Consider the following 21429-nt stretch of genomic DNA (forward strand, 5'->3'; position numbering starts at 1 on the left):
GAGCAAGTAGGAAGACATTCACAAATTAAAATTGTTTCAGGGAAAAAAAAACAAAAAAACAGAAGTCGAACCAGAATCAACTCAATGTTAATAATTCAGATACAAGCAGAGAAGTTTTCAAATCTCGAACTTCCCACTTGAGGAATCCTAATTTGTCTTTTTCCACCTTGTAATAGCTAAACAACAGTTACTGTAGATGTATTAAATATGATCCATACAACTACTAAAGTGCCACATACTTTATTTATTGTGGTGAAATAACTATCCATCCATCCATTTTCTTCACCGCTTATCCTCACGAGGGTCGTGGGGAGAGCTGGAGCCGATCCCAGCTGTCAACGGGCAGGAGGCGGGGTACACCCTGAACTGGTCGCCAGCCACTCGCAGGGCACATCGAGACAAACAGCCACACCCACAATCACACCTCGGGGCGATTTAGAGTGTCCAAATAATGTTGCATGTTTTTGAGATGTGGGAGGAAACCGGAGTGCCCGGAGAAAATCCACTTAGGCACGGGGAGAACATGCAAACTCCGCACAGGCGGGGCGGGGATTGAACCCGGGACCTCAGAACTGGGAGGCCAACGCTTTCCAGCTGAACTGTGCAGTCAGTGTAGTTCAAATTCCTGCAGTTTTCTTGATGACTGAGGTCCCAAAAATTTTCAGATCATAAGATCCCGCTGTGTACTTTCAGACCACGCCGTTAACATTCTCATAATCATCATCACTCCACGACAATCATTTGACGCCTTGCGCTTCCATGTTCATTTCGATGGATATTCTGTTTATTACCATAATCGATAAGCACTCGTAAAGTTGTTTAATTTATTGTAAACAGAAATTACAAATTCGGCAGGGGACGAAACAAAACAATCAAGTGTAAGATAAATTCAGATTGAATTTTATTAGAATGCATGAATATAACAAATTATTGCCTTGGAGTGATTGCTTAAAAAAGTTTAATGAAACGATTCATTATAAGAAATATTATGATGATGCATGCAATTGATGTGTAATAAGAAGGTGCAAGAAATGTATTAGTTTTAAGGATGAGATTTGGAAATACACATTTTTCACAATAATATTATAAAATCGTTATTTCATATGCAACATGGACAAAATATCAGACATCGATGGTTCATTTTAATATACTTTATTGGGAAATGTCATTCTTCGCAAGAGTATGTATAATGTTACATGTTTAACGGATTAAACCAACTCATTTGACACTGTTGTTCATTGGATGTTATAAATATGCTAGCAATCTAACCGGCAATACTCCTTCCAAACAGGTGGGAGTGTTTCATGCTGATTCAGAACTCGGTTGGACCTCGGTCTTCATTGTTGGAAAGTCAAGGGGAGGTCAATCTGAAGCTTTCCGTTACTGAGTTTCACACGAGCATTCTGTGAAGATTGTGCCATTTGCTCAAAAACCGTGGCATTGACTTGATCCACCGCCTTAATGAACATGTCCATAAGGGAATCATACGCGTTGCTCAGCTGCTCCACATCAAGGGCAGAGATCTTGTCAACAACGACTTTCACGACTCTCACAAGACTGCGATAGAGCTCATTGATTTGGAGGAAGAGTTCATCTAAATAGTCGGAGTTGATCGAGTCAACAAAGTGCTGGGATTTGTCAACAACGGCGGTCAGGGTCTCGCCGATTCTCTCCAGCACGGTGTCGAAACTCTCCACGTTTTTCAAGGAGTGCACCAGTGGACTGATGCCATTCTTGACGTAGGTTTTTATATTTTCAAAGATGTGGCCGACAGTAACTGCATCGCCGACTGGCATGGTGATTTTCACGCTGCTGATTTTCTCCAGAAATAAGTTATAGTAGACCTCTGTGTTCTGATAAATAATCTGGATATTTTTATCCAGAGTATTAGCAACGCTACTGGTCATCTTCTTCAGGACCTCTGGAAGTGTGGTCATTTCCTCAGACCCTGGGAGTTTAAACTTGATCTCTCTCAGCAGCCTGACGATAGAGTCCAAGACAACCTGGATGTTTTGTTGGAACTGGACGATAGTGTTTCTAAAGAAGATTGACAGCTGGCTCATCTGGACATCATTGTTGATGACGGTACTATAGACATCGCTGATTCGGTTGACTACGACACTCTTCAACTTCTCCAAGTCGCTCTTGATCTGATACTTTTGAAGGAATTCCGCGAAGGCGGAAATGACGGAAGGGAGTCGCAGCTTCAATTCAGAGAGCATCAGTTTGGGTGTATCAGTGTTGTAGACAATCTGGAGGTTCATCCTATTTGCAGCCTTGGAAGATGATTTTATGACCAAGATATCAACGTCAGCCTCCGGAGCAGACTGCCAAAAAAGTAAGGCAAAATAGAACTTAAGCGATACTGAGTAAAACCAATTACAAAAGTGTCAGAGTACTCAACTCACAGGATAACGACCGTAGAACCTTGCACTCATCTGAGACGGGACCCTCCCGTTCAATTGCAACCCCAGAAAGCCAACAGACGGAGTAGATAGCGAGGCACTAAGAACGTCTCTACGAGCGGCATAGCGGAGGTTGACGTCAGTGAAAGTTGGACTGGTGATGTCCACATTGAGGGTCTGGTGAGGAACACTGCAAAAGAGCATTCACCTTAAACTCAGTCTTTACAACAACTATTGAAACAAAGATAATCTTACCTTGTACTCTGGTCAATGACGTGGTTGGCGTCCATGTTGAGGTCGGCATGTGTCAGCGCGAGCTTGTTGATCATGTTCAAAGCTGCATTCTGGAATCTTAATGTTGAAGAAGCTACGGGCAAAGGTTTTTTTTTGTGTAATTCAGTACTTGAAAACATGGAAACAATGTAAATAATTATATTAAAGGAATATCACTAATTTACCATCTATGTCGTAATCCAAGAGCACAAAAGCGGAGGTGGCAGAGGATTTAAAAGTTCCTTTGAAAATGGGAGCATTTCTCTCCAGTAGGACGTCAAAATTTGAGGTGTACAGCGGCGTTGCCACTTTGCCGTTGGTGGAGATCTTCTGCTTGTCGAATGTAACATCGGCCACACTTTTTTCAAAGATGGCGAACTCACCCAGGCTGCTTGGTTGTGACAGATTAATCTCGATATCAGCGGTCAAGGAAGGGACTGATGCAAGATCAATGGTAGTCTGGGCAAAATGCTTCCCATTGGTGTTGAAACTCAACAGGTTGAGCTCGTTGTTACTTGTGTGCTTAAGCATGGCGTAGACATGACTCCGGGAGGCTTGCACAGCCAGGCTGTCGATGAAATCAAAGTTGATCACTTTAGTGGTGCCGTGGTTAAGCTTGACATCGGCCATGACCTTGGAGGTGGAGCGTAGGCCATTATTCAAGAACAGGTTCACGTCGCTATCCAAGACTCCAAGTATTATATAGTTATCAAGCACTGTGCCATCCATGTTTGCCTTCGTGAATGCTTCAATGGAAATGTCTTCACCGCTTCCCTCCAGCTTCAGGCTGAATTCAGTGTTTGTTTTTCCAACAGCCCTGAACACAGGGATGTTGTAATTTCCCCTGATGTTCATGGTAGAGTGAGCCTTGGCTTTGGATTTCGTGTCTGCAACAAGATTTTGGTTCAATTCCAAGCTCACTATAGGGAGAGAAATCCGTGCAGCAGAAGACACCGAAGTAGCAGCTTCCAGGGTTTCAGTATTGACGCTAAAAGTGCTGTCGTGGGTTCCGTCAATGTACCGATTTTCTAAGGATAAGGAATTTGCCAACTTGATTCCTCTCTTGGTGGTCAGGCTGGTGGTGCCATCAAGTTTGGCTTTCAAGTGCTCAAACACAGAGGCAGTGGTAGCGCCCAGACGGAATACAATATCATCAGCTGCAGAGAGTCCAGTATTGACGTTCACACTGATTACGGCAGATTTAAAGGACAGGTCTGTAATCAGGTCACCCGCAGGGGGGATCTCGATCAGGCTCAATATAACGGCGATGGGAGCAGCCTGCTTTTTCTGATAAACAATCTTGGCATCAAGACTGACGTGTTGTTCAGTAGAAATCAGAAGGTTCTTGAGTCCTGCCAGTTCATACAAGTTCAGATCACTTATTGCTGGGGTACGGATGCCAACAAACGGGAATTCAATAGCAGGAATGCTGATGGGGTTCGTCAGGAAGTCAAGATTGGCATTACCATTCATTGCAATAAAGGCTCCTGACTCCTTTTTGTTGTTGTCGAAAGTGAAGTTGTAGGTCATCACACCTTGATTAAGACGAGCAGTATAAACGATGTTCATCTTCTGGCTGTTGGGCGTCAGAGTGGCAGAATAACGGTTCTGGAGATTAATCTTAGCAGTTGGCACTCCAAAGATTGCCACCCTGCAATTTACTTTGTTTTGGAAGTCAGCGAAAAACTCGTAGGGATGGGCAACAATGTCAATTCCGTTGGAGAGGAGTCCTCTAATCACACCGGTCAAGTCCGTGTCATGGTTTACTTTAAGCTGAGCCTTCATGGTATTGAGGTTGACATGTCCAGAGGCCGAAACCACACTGTTATTAATCACAGAGGCTTTCATCTCGTTAAGGACATTAAACTTGTAGAGCAGAGGGCTTGCTTCAGCAGTTAATTGCTGTTTCATCGTCAATGCTTTTGAGTCTGTATTACCAGAGAAGGTCAGCGTGACAAGGATTGGACTCAGTGACAAATATAAGTTGCTGCTGTGGTTGCCTTCCTGAGCGACAGACTTGCCAACATTGTCAACAGTCAGAGTGAGGGTGGAGCCGTCTTGACGGAGGACTGCCTTCTGGTTCACGGTGGCATCATTTTTGACACTGACGATCGGAAGGTCTACGAGATGTTTGTAGTTTGTTTCTAGAGACGCTGCCATTCCCTCTTCCATGGCGATAAAAGCAAGGTTTGTGACATCAGCATTGTAAATTGGAGTATTAACTTTCACTGTGGTCTTAGCTTGGGCCTGACCAGAGAGACCGTAGAGAGATAGAGAGGCTTGGTGATCAAACACAAGAGCAAGGTGATTGATCTTGAGGGTCTCTGCGAGCACAACCCGGCTCATTTTGGGAAGTGCAATTTGAGCAGTTGAGTCAACTTTGTAATTGAGAATTTCAAAGCTGGTAGATGTGCCTTGGGAAGTAATGATTCCTTTTAATTGGGGTGTCATTGCCGACTCGGTGGAGTTTTGGAGCTCAACAGATGTCTTGACAGTGTAAATGGGAGTATTAAATCGAATCTCACCGTAGAGTTTGCCAAAGCATGGGACCACAATATCACTTGGGATTGTTGGAAGTCTTATCTCAGGAGCCGAAAAAGACTTGACAAGCTTCTCTACAGGGAAGTGAGGGATAGCAGGGAAGGATATCTCAGGAAGAGAGATATCTGAGAAGTGGATCTCTGGCATGGAAGGCAGGTAGTTCAGTGTTAGGTCTCCAAAGAAGGTTTCAAAGTCAATCGCGTTGAAATTCACATTTAAGATGAAGTCAATCATTTGGATGATACTCTGCTTGATGTCATCAAATGAAACGGCGGTGGCTTTGATAGCATGGAAGCCAAGAATTGTGAACTCAGGGATATCAAACTTTGTGGGAATTTCAACGAGATGAAGTTGATCCATTTTGAATGTCATGGAAGGCACCACCAGGTCAGTGAGCGGAACAGTGAAAGATGGAATATTCAGCTGGTATTTCTTCAATTCCCTTATTAGTGAGTCAAAGATTTGCTGAATCTCACTGAAGATTTTTTGTTCGGGGAACACTGCCTTGATTTCTTCGATCACACGATGACACATATCAGTAACAATTTTCAGGACTACCTTGTAGAATCTGCTCGCTGACTTCAGGTATGAGGCAAGCTCACCTTTAATGTCGATATTTGTAACTTCCTCTTTTATATATTCAAACAATCTTTTGATTTCTCCAAACATAGCCTGGTCCATCAGTTCATTTACAGATGCCATAATTTCTGCAACTCTGACTTCTCTCAGACGATCGATAACGCCTTTAGCTGAGGCCAGGACGACGTTGGAGAACTCTTTTGCTGCTTCAAGTTTCTGGGGAATTTCAAGAGTCCTGATGAGAGCATTAATGTAAGTAGTGCAGGAAGCAATGCAATTGTTCACATCATCCACAAATCCATTATAATCAAATGATGTCATCTTCTGCATGGTAGACTCGATAAATGACTTCAGCTGTTGAATCATATCCTTAACTTCAGCGGATTTCATGTAGTCAATAACTACCTGGAAGACCTGGTGGAATTTACCGGGGATGTCTGCATCACTCACCATCCTGGCAACAGTGTTGATTGTTTGCTCAATTCTAAACTGCTTGATGACCTCCACCAGTTTTTCCAAGATGACTTGGACCTTCTTGTCAGCTTCAAGCTTCACAACAAACTCCCTTAGCGTTCCAGAGAATGTGTTGAATTTTTCAAGAATGTTGAGATCCTGGATCAGTTTCCTGATATGTTTTATTATCTCGTCAAGTATCTCAGTTGGAATCTCATTTATTAAATCCTTAACGGTACCACTGATGTTGATGTCTGTAATAAACTCCTTCAGTTCGGCAACAAATTCAACAAAATCAAAATTCTCAACTCCGGTTTTCATGAAATTTAGGCAATCAATCAGATCAGCCATAATTTTGTATTCATTCTCAATATTTCTCAGGAATGCCACAGTGGTGCCTTGTAATTGTTCCAAGTCAATCTGCTGGATCATCATCTTCACTGTATCGATAACATACAGAACCATTCCCTTAATGTCATACTCAGCATTAATGGTATTTACCAGGTCTTGGATCCTTGACGCAATGGTTTCAAACGTGTTGCCATCAACAATAATTTGTTCAAGCGTGGTAAGATAGTTTTGAATGTAAAAGGTGACACCAGTCATCATTTTGTCAAAAACATCCTTCAGGTTTCTTAATGTATTATCTACATCATCCATGGAAATCTGAATCTTTGGGGTGAGTTCACTGAAGTACTCCTTCAACTGAATGATTTTGCCTTCAATGTTAAGTTGAGCTACAAACTCACCTACACGCTGAGGAAGTGCCCCGAGTTTTGCCCTGATTTCCTCATTGCTGATGCAGTCCTGAACCATTTCTGCGACACGGACAATAGAATTCTTGATGCTTTCCAAGAAGAAAGGTATATTTTCTATCAAAGGGAACTGAACGATGTGGCAGTTTGTGTTCTTGTCATACTTGAGGAAACCCGAGAAACCAAATTCCTGGTTGTTTGTGGATTTGGTGTTGATGATGTTTGTGAGTAGGGTAGCAGAAACGCCCATCCCGGTTTCCCCAGCAGTGTTGTAAAGACTCAGGTCTTGATTAAAGGCATGATTATTTATTTTAGATTTTAGACTAAAACCGCTCTTCTGTTCATTAGGGGAAAGAACAGCATCCATCTTATTGTCAAAAGTGGTCTCCAGGGAAATTCCATTGTCTAGTCTCTGGCTGACTGAGGCTCGGCATTCATGTGAGGTAGCAAAAGCCAAGGTTGTGCTTGCAGTAGGAACTTGCCATAGAGCTGTGCACTGTGTTTTCCATACAACGACAAGTCCCCATCAGCGTTGAAGATGGCATCAAGGTTGAAGTCAAAAGGAACAATGCTGGAACGGAGTGTATGGTCAAAGCGCACTAGCTGCGAGTTAAAGCGGCCATCGTTGGTGAACCTGGCAGCAAGACCAATAATTTCAAGCTCTGAGTTATGGGTCATGTGGGTTCCAAAAAGATTTCCAGTTGTGGTGCACTTTGCGTTGGCAGTCATGTCAGCATAGTTCACCTGATAGAGGTGCTTGATCTCAGTTTCACCATAGGTGGCTTTCAAGCTTCCAGTCAGGTCCATCTTGTAAAAACCTGCGTGCAACTGAGCCTCATTGATGATGTTGGCAGCAAGAAGCTTCAGGTTGTTGTTGACCTTGGCAGATGCGGCATATGGTGTCAGATCAATGGCAACATCGTGTTTATAAGAGGTATAATCACTGACTTGGGCTTTAGCCTTAGAGTTCACATTAAGGCTAGAAAGTGTTACGGTCAGATCATTGCTATTATCAAACTTGAGGTCCAGCATTGCAGCCTTGTTGTTAATGGACAGAGTTGCTCTTGAAGTGTCCAGCCTGGCATTAAAGGTGTTTTCCAGAGTAAGAGGACTCTGCAGAGTGTTTGTTCCACTTGTGATCAAACCGTCCTTGTCCACTCTCAGGGTGGCTTTGTGCGTGGCGGTGTTCTGCGGAAGCCGAACGATGGCATCACTGTTTACAGTCAGGCCACTGACGTCAAGGGAGGAAGTCAGCAAAGAGTAGATATGATCTTTGGACCGGTCTCCATTTGTTTCCACTCTCAGCGCAATTTTGCCGACTCCCGCAGAAGCTTCAGCCTTGTTGTAGATTTTCATACCGAGCGCATTGGCACTCGAGTGGCACTTCAGTGACAGGTTGCTGTCTGTGAAAGAAAGCTCAGCAACATGGGTCAAGGTGTCTTCAAAGGCATTGCTGTTAGAAACAACCAGCAAGTCACCGTCAACAAATGTTGCTGAAATTCTGTTTTTAGCTTGAACAAGAGTTGAGTTAAACTCAACCAAGGAGTCAATCTTTGCATTTGGTTTGAATGGAATAACATGGATAGTCTGAGTTGAAGAGGTCTTGGCATAGAGGGGCCCAGCCATGAACATTCCCTTCAAGTTGTTATCAATGGAGATTTTTTCAGTGTTGAGTCCAGCCAGAGAATTGTGCTCGATGTCAACAGTGAGGCTAAATGGGCTTGTGGCTACGATCTTGGAACTTGATTGCACATTAATTTTGTCAGTGATGGTTGTATCCTCGAAGAAATTGACACTGGCCTCAATGAACTTGTGGGACAAAGAGCCTTTCACCTGGGCCTTAAGTGAATTAGTGGTGGCCAACATTCCGGAGCCTAAATGAAAGAAAGAGAAAGAAATAGTAAGTACAGCCTTGCACTTGTATGATGCAGCATTTGCATAATTTTAGTAATTTTAGAAATACCTTCAAGCTTGACTGCGAGAATTTCAAATGGCGAGGTTCCTTTGATATCAAACTTGGCAGAGTAACTTGGGGTTTCCACAACATCCTTGCCAGCTGCCATCGATGCCTCCATGTCGTAGAGGTTGCTCTTCATCTGTGTTGAAACTTCAGTTTTGCCAAAAAGGGGAACACTTAAAGTGAGGCTCTCGGGCACAAAAAGCTCCGGGATTGGAATCCTCATTGAGATGAGCTCAAGTCCAAACTCAGGCAGGGACAGGTGAGGTGTTGTTAAAGCTGCTGGGAAATTGAGCTCCTTAGTCGATTTTCCTCCCAGAGGGAGTGGGATGACGAAGGTCAAGCGCTCTTTGTTGAAGTAGTACACAGCCTTCGTTTCACTGTTAAAAGTTTGACATGTAAACACATAATTGTGAAACGAGAAACCCAATAACTAATTCATATGTCGCATTTCAAACGTACGTGTTCAAGAACAATCGCTCTGGCAGAGAAATCTCAGGCATATCTGGAACTCTGAAGTTCTGAAGGTAAGGGATCTCAGCACCATACTTCTGCATGTAGTTGTTTGCTGCCTATTAGACAACAACAATAATCATTTTACCTGAAATATAGAAACCAAACAACCATAATAGTTGTATATCGCATACCTCCCCAAACTTCTTGAAGATGTGAGCGACCTTCATGTCAGTCTGTCCCACCTGTGCGTCGAGAAGTCGTTGTGTATACTTCTCAAACACATCAGCGAATAGCCCAAAGGTGACGTCAGTGTTCACATCAGATTTGAACTCGACCGCAACCTTGCTGTCATCTTGAAAATGGAGAACAAATGGAAACATTGTAACCAATGAAAGTGTTTCTTTTACTTACATTTACATTAATGATTTGATTGATTCAAATTCAGTGTTGACTTTAAGGTGCTATGTTAAGTCAGAAATGGACATGAAACACCCATGAAAAAATCCTGTGAGCTAGCCAATCGTGAGTATTAGTATTAGTATACCGGTAAGTATTGCTGATGGTTGAATATGGAAAAAATATATTACCATATTTCATTGCAATCTCCTGTTTGGACATGGCCTCCAGGATCTTCACTTCACTCTTCAGTTTCAATTCCAGTTCGTCTTCTCGCTTTATGTTAGCTGTGACCGAGGCGTCGACGTTCAATACGGGGACGAGAAGCTGAATTTGAAGCATACCTTTCTTCATCATTTCAAGACTGAAAGAAATACCAGAGTCGGAATCCAGAATAAAATATGACAGATGAGATCGTTTCTCCGCTATGAGACAATTTCTTACTTGGCTCGGCCAACCAGGGTAAGCTGAGGGATGTTTTTGTTCAGGAGATCCAAAGAGACGGAGTGGGTTCCTTTGCCTCTGGTTTTCCCATCAACAACTCCTAGCCTCAATCCTACTTCCAAATCATAGTCAGGAATCTGGAGATCAGCTGTGACCGTTTTCTTCCTTCTGTTGTATTTCATGATAGCTCTGGCCTCTGTCGGCTCGGTACCTGTTTTTGCCCCAACCAAGACAATAATGTCACTTCACAGAATTTCGAATCCGGTTCGAGTGAGGTAAAAGCTCATTATTATCTTTCGCGTGATGTACCTTCTGCTCTAAGAACAAACTTCACAGAGTCGACCTTTTGTTTGCCCTCGTCCCCCTCCTTTAGCAGCTCATATGCAAGAGTCGCGGTGTACTCAGAGACTTCACCGGTCGGATGGAGCTCCAGTGCAAATCTATTAAAATTCATGTCATCATTTAATGGATTAATCTGCTTTTGTTAAGAAATTTATTCATAAAAATTTAGATGTTCTGTGATTTGTTTTTCTCACTTGCTGTCACCGGTGAAGGGGAAGTAGGGGGCTGTGTCTTGAGAGGAAGCATCAATGTACTGAAGAGCAGTGCAGTATTTCATCCCAGCAAAAAAGGGGGTGCATTCACTAACATCGACTTTGTGGGTCCCCATCGGGGTGATAGTCACAACCCCAAGATCATTCACTGCCACGAGCGTGGTTCTAAATTTTAAATACCAAGGTACAAAGGTTAAAATCAACAAAAAGTGAACTTCCACCCTTGGCATGCAGCTGCCATTATTAGTTTTATCATTATTGCAGCTTACGTCATTTTGATGAGCTTGGTCGGGCTCTTTGGCGCAGGAATGGTCAGCTTGACATGGTCACGTCCCATGGAGAGCTTGGCCCGGAGGCCGCTCTCATGGAAGAGGTTGGAGTGCATCTCCAATCCCGAGTTGAGATATTCAGGAATGTAGGCGCCAACGTGGGTCGCAATCTCAACCCCAGCGGAGGGCATGAAAGCGACTTCACTCTGTCAGACAAACACAAAAGACGTACGGTGATTTGAAGATATGGCCTATGAATCAATGATGTGATCAAAACATATTCGGCAAAATAATTACCATGTCACGGGCAAGCTTAAGTCCGCCCTTGATACCGGGGGTGAAGGTCCCAGACAGTGAAATTTTCAGAGGCATACCAGTGACAGTTGGCAGGAAAAAGTCATTGTCCATGAAGATATAGTGGGCAAAGATGGTATTGTCAGCCTTTGTCATCAGTCCCATCAAGACCTGTGCAAATACAGTTCAGATTTCAATCACATGGATAACAAATTGATTTCATACAATAATGCTGTAAACTGTTCTCCTTCAGTCGCATTTTCTTTCCTTACATCAGTGGGGAACATCCTGAACATGCTCTCAATCATCAAGTAGGCAGAGTATGCCATATCTCCCACTTCACTGGTCTTCAGATATCCCAGCTCATTTCCGAATAATCTCAGGTACATCATTGCCTCTGGAGACTTCGAAGTCTCCAGTTTCCTCATCAGCAAGTTGAGGTTCTGCCCAACTTCTCTCATAAAATCCCGAGAGACCTAAACACAGACGTGCGAAAAGTACGACTTAATCGTTGGATACAACCAAAGTGGTTGTTTTCAGCCACTCCAAATACCTTTCTCTTCATCTCAGCGTTCCTCGAGCCAGGAAGTAAGTGCCGCACAATGTCTCCGACTGTGTGCATCTTATCCGAGACAAAGTATATTGTCTTCATGGCAGTGTCGGGGAAGAATCCGTTGTCGCCAAACAGTGCGTCAACTGTTGGTTCAAATCCTGTACCCTCCATACCAATCTGTAACGGTGTTGGAAGTCACAAGTTAACTTGATCTAAGCTTACGCTGACTTACTCTTACTGTGAGTTTCAAAATATTTACCTCCACCGTGTCAATGTTGAAACCAAATGCCTGAAGAGTCATTTCCAGCATGGCTTCTTTGGGCAAGTAGCTGGTGCCCTCAAAGATCATGTTTCCTTCCACAGATCCGATCCGGTAGTTGCGAGAGAATTTGAGGGGGTCCATGATGGGTCCGATCTCATTGCCCTGGAGGGCGTCACGAATCTTTTGTCTGAGTCTTGGCAAGAAAACAAAGACACAGTTCAACCTCTAATTTCCTCAATTTAGCGGCATTCTGACAATTACGACAGATGAATGATTATGCGGCAAATCTCACATACTCTTCGGTTTTAGGCTCAGTTGAAGACAAAATGTTGGTCATGTGGGACACCACGAAGCTCTTGTACTGGGTGTCTTCTTCAGTGGCCAAGGCAGTAGCCAAACGTAGCAACTCACTTGGCAGGGGGTTCTTCATAAGCACAAGATAAGCAGCAATTCTCTTTTGCACGGGGCTGGCACTGTCCAAAAGGACCTGAATGAGAATTTCTCTTCCCTGTGAAAAAAAAAGATTGTTTCACCAATTATTTTTATGATTTATTAATATTCCTAAAGCTCAGTGGTTAGAGCATTGGTTTAGTAAACCGAGGGTCATGAGTTCGCTTCTCACTGGGGCCTCCACTCCCCAAGAGGGGTTGCGTCAGGAAGGGCAAAAACTGTGCCAAACAAATATGAGCGTTCATTTGAGATGGCACGCTGTGGCGACCCCTCACGGGACAAGCCGAAAGAAAGTTGTTGTTGTTTGCACTTGCCTCATCTGGGATGGGAGTCAGCCGATAAACCTGGATGGCAGCTTGCTGCACTGCCAGGGAAGCCTCTTGTTGGTTCACACACTGCAGGACTGAAGCTCTGAGCGCAGGACTAGCAGGCACAACAGCGGGAGCCATGTTCCCAATAACCTAGAGCAAGACAGACCAAAAAAATCTCTTTATTGTACTGTATAAAAACAAACATGATTGTGATAATGGTTCCATTAGACATGTCGTTGAAGAATATATTTGCATAATTACGTACTCTCAAAGTCAGGAAAGTGTTGTCTTCGTCGCCGGTGCAGTCACCCAAACGGCCTGCCATGAACTCAGCAACAGAGCGAATCTCAGGAATAAGTTTTCCTTCGCTTTTGTAGAACCTATGATGAAGACATTTGGGTTTTTGACTCCCATTTGACAGTAATTAGTACACCTCGAATTAAGGTACCGTAACTCACCTCTTGACGACATTGCTAAGGCCGTACATGATGGGTTTGCTGGGCTTGTACTTGACCATTTCAAGCATGTCGTTTATCAGCAGAGCAGAAGGGTTAGAAACAAGTCCCAATGCAAAAACCGTGGCGTCAACTTCAACTGCTGAGGTCTGGAAGCCCCTGAGGATCTGCATGATGGCACTGCTGCACTCTGGAGTTCCACACTGGGCCAGAACTTGATAGGTCAGGACACGGGACACAACGAGAGCCTCGGGAATGGCGCTGCTCAGGGTTTCGCTCTTCATTCCGCGGACCATGGTGACGACCTGACGGAATAAGTGCGCCCTCCTCTCGCCCTCGGTCTCAGGCAGAGTGGCCACGTCGTGCAGCAGATCCAGAAAAGCATCTCTGTTCTGGAAATATGTCTTGTGCTCAACAACGTCCATATGAAGACCTTTGGCATTAACGCCTGTGAAACACCAGCAGCATTGCAGAAATTACTGGTTTCGCTTTGGAGATGATATTTAAAAAAACATCTGATTAAATTCTGATCTTACCATGGTCGAAGAGTCTGTCATTGGAAGTAGAAACCTTCAACAGGGTTAGTTCCTGCGTTCCAACATTCGTAACTCCATATTGGCCCCTAAAATTGTAAAATGAGGCAGAAAATATACTATATTACCAAAGCACGATATATGGGGCACGAGATACGTAAATTCAGATTTACTTGTGGGAGAACGGGATCAGCATGTGCTTCTCTGTGCAAGACCCAGAGGTCATGTGTCTCTTCTCATTGTCAAACTTGTAGTTACAGGTCTCCGAGCTTCTGAGGAGCTTGGAAAGAGGGTATTGCTGAAAAGGAAAAATGAAATTATTGGTCTGAATGGCATTTTCGCATCCTAAATTTTGGTTGTTTTGACTTACCATGCCAGCGATGAGTGCCAGGGGGCTGGTATGATCTCTTACTGGGACGAATCTGTCACATGTGGACAGGTCCCTTTCCAGGGTAACGTCAGTTGCGATATCCTCTCGAGCGTTGATCACGTAGTAGGTCTTGCACATACCATGGATTGTTGGCTAAAATGCCAGAGGAATAAATGCAAAATGAATTTACATTTGAGGGCAATCGTTAATTTGATTCAGAAAATGGAATATTGTAGTTGTTTTTGGAAATTTCCAAATGAAATTACGGCACCATATTCTTGTTCTTGTCCTGTTCCATCAGAGGCACAGCCAGGGATGAGACGATGCCCCTCTTGATGTTCAGGGTGGTTGTCGTCTCACCTTCCTCGGGGTACAGTTTCACATCGTAGTCACCCTCAACCACAACCTTCAGAGGATATCTAAAACACAACAGAGGACATGTTAATGGACTTGCTTTTGTACGTCTAAATATTTGTGGATTATGTTCCATTCACCTTTCCATTTCATCGGCGAAGGCATCCGAGCCGGGCGCAGGGTTGAACGCGGGATTGCCGTTTGAGTCAACACCAACCACTTCGCTCAGGCTACAGCCAGTGGTGCGTACGATGAAACTGCAAGTCTGCGGGACTTCAATTTCAACCTGTGACGGAGACCCGTGTCAACATTATATTGTAGCTTTATCCCTCTCGTGGGCTTTACACAAACTGAAACTCAGAGACTGCACTGCTCAAACCTTGCATGTTGCCCTGGGTCCGTTCTTGACCGATGACGCTCCAGTGATGGCATTCAGAGATTCAGCTACGTATTGATATTCGTACTTGTGCAGGGTCTTATACCTTTTGGCAACTAGAGGACAACATCGGTATTACCTTTGTGAGACACTCACTGCTATTGTGTGATATTTTATTTCGCAATTCATCTGGGACAACTTACGCAGGCAAGTTGGCTGATCTCCATTTTGGGCAACTTGGAACAAGAAGGAGAATAATTATTTATTTACAGGATATATAGAACATAAGAATATTCCATCCATCCATCCATCCATTTTCTTAGCCGCTTATCCTCACAAGGGTAGCGGGGAGTGCTAGAGCTTATCCCAGCTGTCAACGGGCAGGAGGCAGCGTACACCGTGACCTGGTTGCCAGGCAATCGCAGGGCACATTGATACAAAAAGTCGCACTCATCATCACACCTAGGGGCATTTTAGAGTGTCCAATTAATGTCTCATGCTTTTGAGATGTGGGAGGAAACCGGAGTGCCCGGAGGAAACCCTTGCAGGCACGGGGAGACCATCCAAACTCCACAAAGGCGGGGCCGGGATTGAACCCGGGACCTCAGAACTGTGAGGCCAACGCTTTCCAGCTGATCCACTATGCCGCCGGCATAAGAATATTCTAAAATCTGAAAGCAATGTTTTTATTTTACAAACACTGTTGAATGAAAAGCATGTTTGTCCAGGCTTTGCATTTTTCAAAATTGAAACACAAACAAAACATTTTTATTGTTTTTCAGCTACAAACTCAAAACTCACAAAAATTTGAAAATATTAAACAGCCAAGATATACATTTTAATACCATTCTTCTCCACTACACTGTAATTGACAGAAGTCAATTTGTTATTATCATCAACTAAGTGGAGACCAAACCATCATACTCAAATTTGATTTAATTCAAATCTTTACTAAAATTTGAAGAGATCATAAAGGACAAGCCCTCATTTTCAAGGTTCTCGACAGGATATAGACAAATTACATTTTAACCTTTTAAAAAAACACTTAAATGTATCGAAACACACTCAAAATGTGGATAAAAAAATGCAAGTGTAAACATCACTAATGTAGTATTTGCGTGTTCGATGTGCAACTTTACGACGTGGGTTGGTCGCACGTGATGTCAGGGCGTCTGCTTGTGAATCTCTTGGTGTGAGCTGTGGCCGACAGCAGCTCCCATGTGAGTGTGCTTATCGTGTTCTTTTCACTTACGTAAGGGCATTACATTAAGTATACTATACAATGTGTAATAGAGGATTTAATACAATTGATGTAGATTGAACAGCGCAGGATCTAGTATCGCGCCTTGTGGAACACCTTCAGTTAAAACCAGGAAAACCAAATGACAGTGTTATTTAGTTAATACGTAGGTCATAATAGGTCAATAAATATGACGGCACAATGTTTCCATTGGCCTATAACCCTTTTGACAGTAATATTATTTGTTCCTGATGTAATTGACGTAGTGGTGCTACGTTTGGGTCGGCGCCAGAGTCTATTATTGTCAAGTAAGCGGGGACCAAAACACCCACATTGAATTACATGCAGAAAGAATAATGAGGATGTCATGATAGTATTAAGCTTATACATATATTTGAAATGGAATCAAGGAAAATAAGTCAATTAACTTGAATAAATGCTTTTCAGCAACAATGTGAAAACTGCAAATTTCAAAGAAAAAAGTATGTTGTAAATGAAATTGTCCTTAAAAGTAAAGCTCATTTGTAAAATTCACTGCTCACCCAAAGACCCAAAATATTAGGATGCTTAAAAAAAAAAAAAAATAGCATTGGCCAACATTGATCATAGGAAATTCAAAATACCAATCTTAAGCTTTCACAGCAAAATAATCTGAATTTGATCATGAACAATATTGAACACCATGTCTTTGAAACTGTTGAAAGTACTCACCAGCGGCCAAGGCCGACGTGCCGAGGATCAGCAGAAGGCAGAGCTTCGAGTCCCTCATGGTGGGCTCGGAAGCCTCGATCCCTTTGGTGTTTGGCGAGTACTCAGATGAGACTAAGTCGTCTGAATCCTCTCGGGTCTTTTATAACGCAGATACTGCGGGGAACGCTCAAAGTCCGCTGGGGCCTGCAGTGTGGAGGGACAAAGGGGAAAAGGTGCACGAAGGAGACGCATTGCTCAAATCAGAGGCTTACAACACCAGATTTTCTGAAATCGTTACACGCGGGGGCCCTGACACGAATGTCTGATCGCATCAAATGATCAAACGCCAATGAGTTCAAACTCAATGTCTGTTCTTGACCGAGATGCACTAAGATGATTACGATAAGTCAGTCTTAGCCCCCCAAAAATTATTGAAAGTCTCCAAGTAGTGGTGTTTTATTGCCGTGTTTGGTTAAAATGTGGATGTTAAAATCTATTCCCCAAAATGCTAGCATGACGTGTATGTTCAAAATTCATTTCATTAAATGCATTCATCCATCCATTTTCTTTCCCGCTTATCCTCACAAGGGTCGCGGGGAGTGCCGGAGCCTATCCCAGCTGTCAACAGGCAGGAGGCGGGGTACACCCTGAACTGGTCATCATCAGCCAATTGCAGGGCACATAGAGACAAGCAACCGCACGCACAATCACACCTATGGGCAATTTAGAGTGTCCAACTTATGTGGCATTGTTTTTGGGAGGTGGGAGGAAAATGGAGTGCCCGGAGGAAACCCACGCAGGCACGGGGAGAACATGCAAACTCCACGCAGGCGGGGCCGGGATCGAACCCGGGTTTTCAGAATTGTGAGGCTTCAGCAGCTGATCCACTGTGCTGCCTACATTAAATGCATTTAGAGCTTCATATGTTGTCTTGATTATCATATATAGTATTTAAAAATATTATGCTACAGACCGGGGTCGGACCTATAAAACTGAAGAATCTATAGTTTCTCCATTTTGGGTACAAGTGCAAGCAATATGATCTCAAATAAATATCGATTTGAATGAATCCAAAATCATTAGATTTGGCAAAATGCGAATATCTTGCCAAGACCACAAGTTCTGCAAAACCAAGTACCCGTAAAAAGTAATCATGAGAATATAAGATAGGCCAAGATTTGATCGCAATCATAACATTTTTAATCACTAAATGTGATTGAATGCAAAATAACAAAACGGATTTAGCCTACTCTTGCTCTCAGTAGCTTAACTCCGAATTCTATCCATTTAATGCCAGTCTGCGAGTTTTCGCACATTTGCTTAGTCATCGTAGCAACTTCCTGCTGTGTGGATGAGGTCACGGGTACAAGTGAACTACAGTATTATTTATCTTTTTTTTTTTGTGGCATCATCATCAAAACATGATCCAAACACAATAGTTTATTAATACTTTGTATAAAAACAAAACAAAAAAACTCATTCTGCGTAGGATACCCATTTCATTTTCTCACAATTTTTTAAGCACTCTTATGTTTTAAATTAATAACAAAAAATATAAAAAACATTGATACATTGCATTTATTGTACATACATTGCTAACAATTTTAAATTATTTTTAATTAATGTTTTTTATGACCCTTAGATCTTTTCTCAGGAAAACAAGGTACACCACCAGTTAAACACACAGTCACATATCAAGGATAAAACTAAAATCATTGGAATATTAATCCAAAAGCATTTTACCTCGCTCTTATGTCGCTGCTTCTCTCTCCGATTCCGCTGCCACTAACCCAAAATGAAAACGCCCCCCCCCCCCCGACCCCCTCCTCCATAATTCAATATCATATGGTTGATGAACTTCGATCTACAAACATTCAAAGGTTCCTCTATGGCTCGGTTTGGGTCTCAAGCAAACATAAACATTTCGACTCAAAGTTGAAACGTGTTTTTCATCCCTATGGTGTGAGGTTGTGTGTTAAACCTTGCAAATGATCGAAATTCCCGTGCATTATTTAAATGTTTTTTTTTGCTGTTGTTGTTTGGATTGACTCACATGGATATCATGGGGGGGGGCCTTAACCACTTGATAAGCGACACATTGTGTGATTGGCCTCAAGAAATTCAGCCAGGAAAGCATACAAGCTATTGATTGTTACGGTCATATTCCTCACCGCACTATAATTCTGCCATCCTGAGGTTTTTGCATTTATCTACTGGATTTTTTTAGCGTGACTATTAACTGCAAACGCGCCGGAGGTTCACCGACGCATCGATCGATGGCAAGGGGACGAACGTTGGCTGAAAGTCCAGACAAGGCCGAGTCATGCGCAGGGTATCTGCGGCGTCATAAAGCCTGGTGTGCCCCAGCAGCCATATTGTTCTTCCACTTTATCAGATAGAGAACGATAACACTTTTCAAACCCAATAAAACGCCATTGACATTCAAAGAAGACCGATCAAAGTTTATCATATTTCTCCAGAGTATTGTATATGCAGGGCAGGCGTACTATTGTGTCGTTCCATTTTCTATACTAAGAGCAAGTACAGTACAAAATTACGGAACCATATTACTGCCACACCAAAAAAAAGGTCACGTTTCACATAATTATGTGATAAGTTTCGCATAATTATGTGATAAGTTTCACATAATTATGAGAAACATGACCTTTTTTTTTGGTGTGGCAGTAATATGCTTCCATACAAAATGAACAACTCAGTCACTTATGATTTTTTTTTTAAAGGAAAATTCTGGTGGTTTGCATTAACAATGTATCCAATAGGGTCATGTAATATGTACTCTATCTTGATAATGTGATGTTAAATCCTCTCTGATTTAATCCTGTTTTGAGAAGATTTTTATCGGCAATTCAGAATTTCCAGGTGCGCCGCCATTTTTACGAGTCTGCTGCCATTTTTGCGAGTCGCTTGTCAGATTCCACATCATTCCGCCCGAAGAACCATCCGAATATTCAACATTATTTACAGCTATAGATTACAAATCTGTATGGAAGTATTCCTCCGTCTTCCCGATCAACCGATACTGCTATTTCTTCATCAGATGAAGTTAAATCTGAGAAATCATCGCTCGGGCATAATGGTGTCCCATAAAATTGAGCGTTTGGAATGGCACGCAACGCGTCACATCCGCACACGTAGGTCATGTGACTCGCCAAAATGGCAGCTCACGTGAAAATGTGTAATTGTCGATAAAAACCTTCTCGAAACACTATTAAATGAGAGAGCATTTAACATCACATTATCAAGATATAGTACATATTACATGACCTACTGGATACATTGTTAATCCAAACCACCGGAATTTCCCTTTCAAGATGAACATAAATTTATAACCCAAATAAATCAGCTATTTTTCCTATTCTAGACTGTTACTGTACATGAATGTACAAACACATACTCACTATTTGGTGTGGACGGTCCAAAAGATGAATTTAAAGTATTTTTTTCTTCCCTTTACACCTTATTATCCATAGTAACAACTATATACCAAAATCTCACGTGTTTGATTTCCCCTCTAGGAACATTAAGTTGACATGTTTTCTAATGATAATGTATAAAATATCATTTGCCAGCCCCCCCCCTAAATATTTGTGTGAAAAGCAGTGGAGTGTGTTAATATACAGTACATAAAGTATATGTAAAGCCATAGCAAGTGCCCATATTGGAACCAATTCACCTTGGCGCCCTCTAGTGCAACATTCCTGAATTATTTCAGCCAAAAAGGTGGAGGGGGAGGCCTTCCAGGCATATGAGTATATTACCGTATATTACATTAAAAATATCTCCCCTCCCCCGCCAAAAAAAAAAAAAAAAGGGAAATCATGATGATCTCGTCTCAGTTGACTCACAAATGTACTAACTTAACGTGAAAGTTAAACACAAAGCTGTTATTTTGTCGAATTGAATGTGAACAACTGGGTGGACAAGTTAATTGCACCTTCTGCCATTTTGTGGAAGAACATTTCATTGTTCTAGCTGTCAACACGCGTAGATAGATGCACAAAGCCACATTATTAGTAATAATTAAATGCTCTTTTTTTTAAAAAAACCGTTAATGGAAATTGATTGCTAACCCTTCTGATGATTTACATACTGCATTCCAGGTTGTGGTTGGGATTGATTTTTTTTTTTGTGATCTCATTTCACTTCAGGTTCAAGGACCACCACTTGTCTGCATGTACTGGATAAATTCCCCTTTCAGGGAGGGAGAGATAAACGCACCATGCGCTCATGGGAACAGGTGTCAAGCTTCAGAAACACGCAGTTAATTATTGATCCACTCCCTGAAATGCTGACATACACACCAGCACACTTCCTGAAGTGTCTGTAACGTGCACAAGTAAAGTCCACACCATATGGTTGAAAATCCCTGCAGAATGCACCGTTGAAATTATTGGGGAAATAACGGATTTGTGATGGATTTGGTTTTTTTTTTGTGGTT

At 42.5% G+C, this 21429-nt stretch overlaps 1 protein-coding gene across 1 annotated transcript; it reads right to left on the reverse strand.

Moving 5' to 3' along the window:
• Window positions 1-1312: 1312 nt before the first annotated feature.
• apobb.1 (apolipoprotein Bb, tandem duplicate 1) lies at window positions 1313-17049 on the reverse strand. The gene is given in 29 exon segments (XM_061812287.1): window positions 1313-2327; window positions 2409-2595; window positions 2661-2772; window positions 2864-7462; window positions 7465-8880; window positions 8970-9343; window positions 9426-9535; window positions 9611-9771; window positions 10007-10179; window positions 10260-10470; window positions 10569-10699; window positions 10796-10978; window positions 11083-11288; window positions 11380-11547; window positions 11649-11852; window positions 11930-12106; window positions 12189-12384; window positions 12488-12699; window positions 12956-13102; window positions 13218-13332; window positions 13411-13855; window positions 13944-14029; window positions 14114-14238; window positions 14311-14463; window positions 14582-14729; window positions 14805-14950; window positions 15044-15156; window positions 15244-15276; window positions 16992-17049. Coding segments are annotated over 29 exon segments (11379 nt in total). The 3' UTR covers window positions 1313-1337.
• Window positions 17050-21429: the final 4380 nt, after the last annotated feature.

Source organism: Syngnathoides biaculeatus, chromosome 23, assembly GCF_019802595.1.
Source record: "Syngnathoides biaculeatus isolate LvHL_M chromosome 23, ASM1980259v1, whole genome shotgun sequence".
Lineage (NCBI taxonomy): Eukaryota > Metazoa > Chordata > Actinopteri > Syngnathiformes > Syngnathidae > Syngnathoides > Syngnathoides biaculeatus.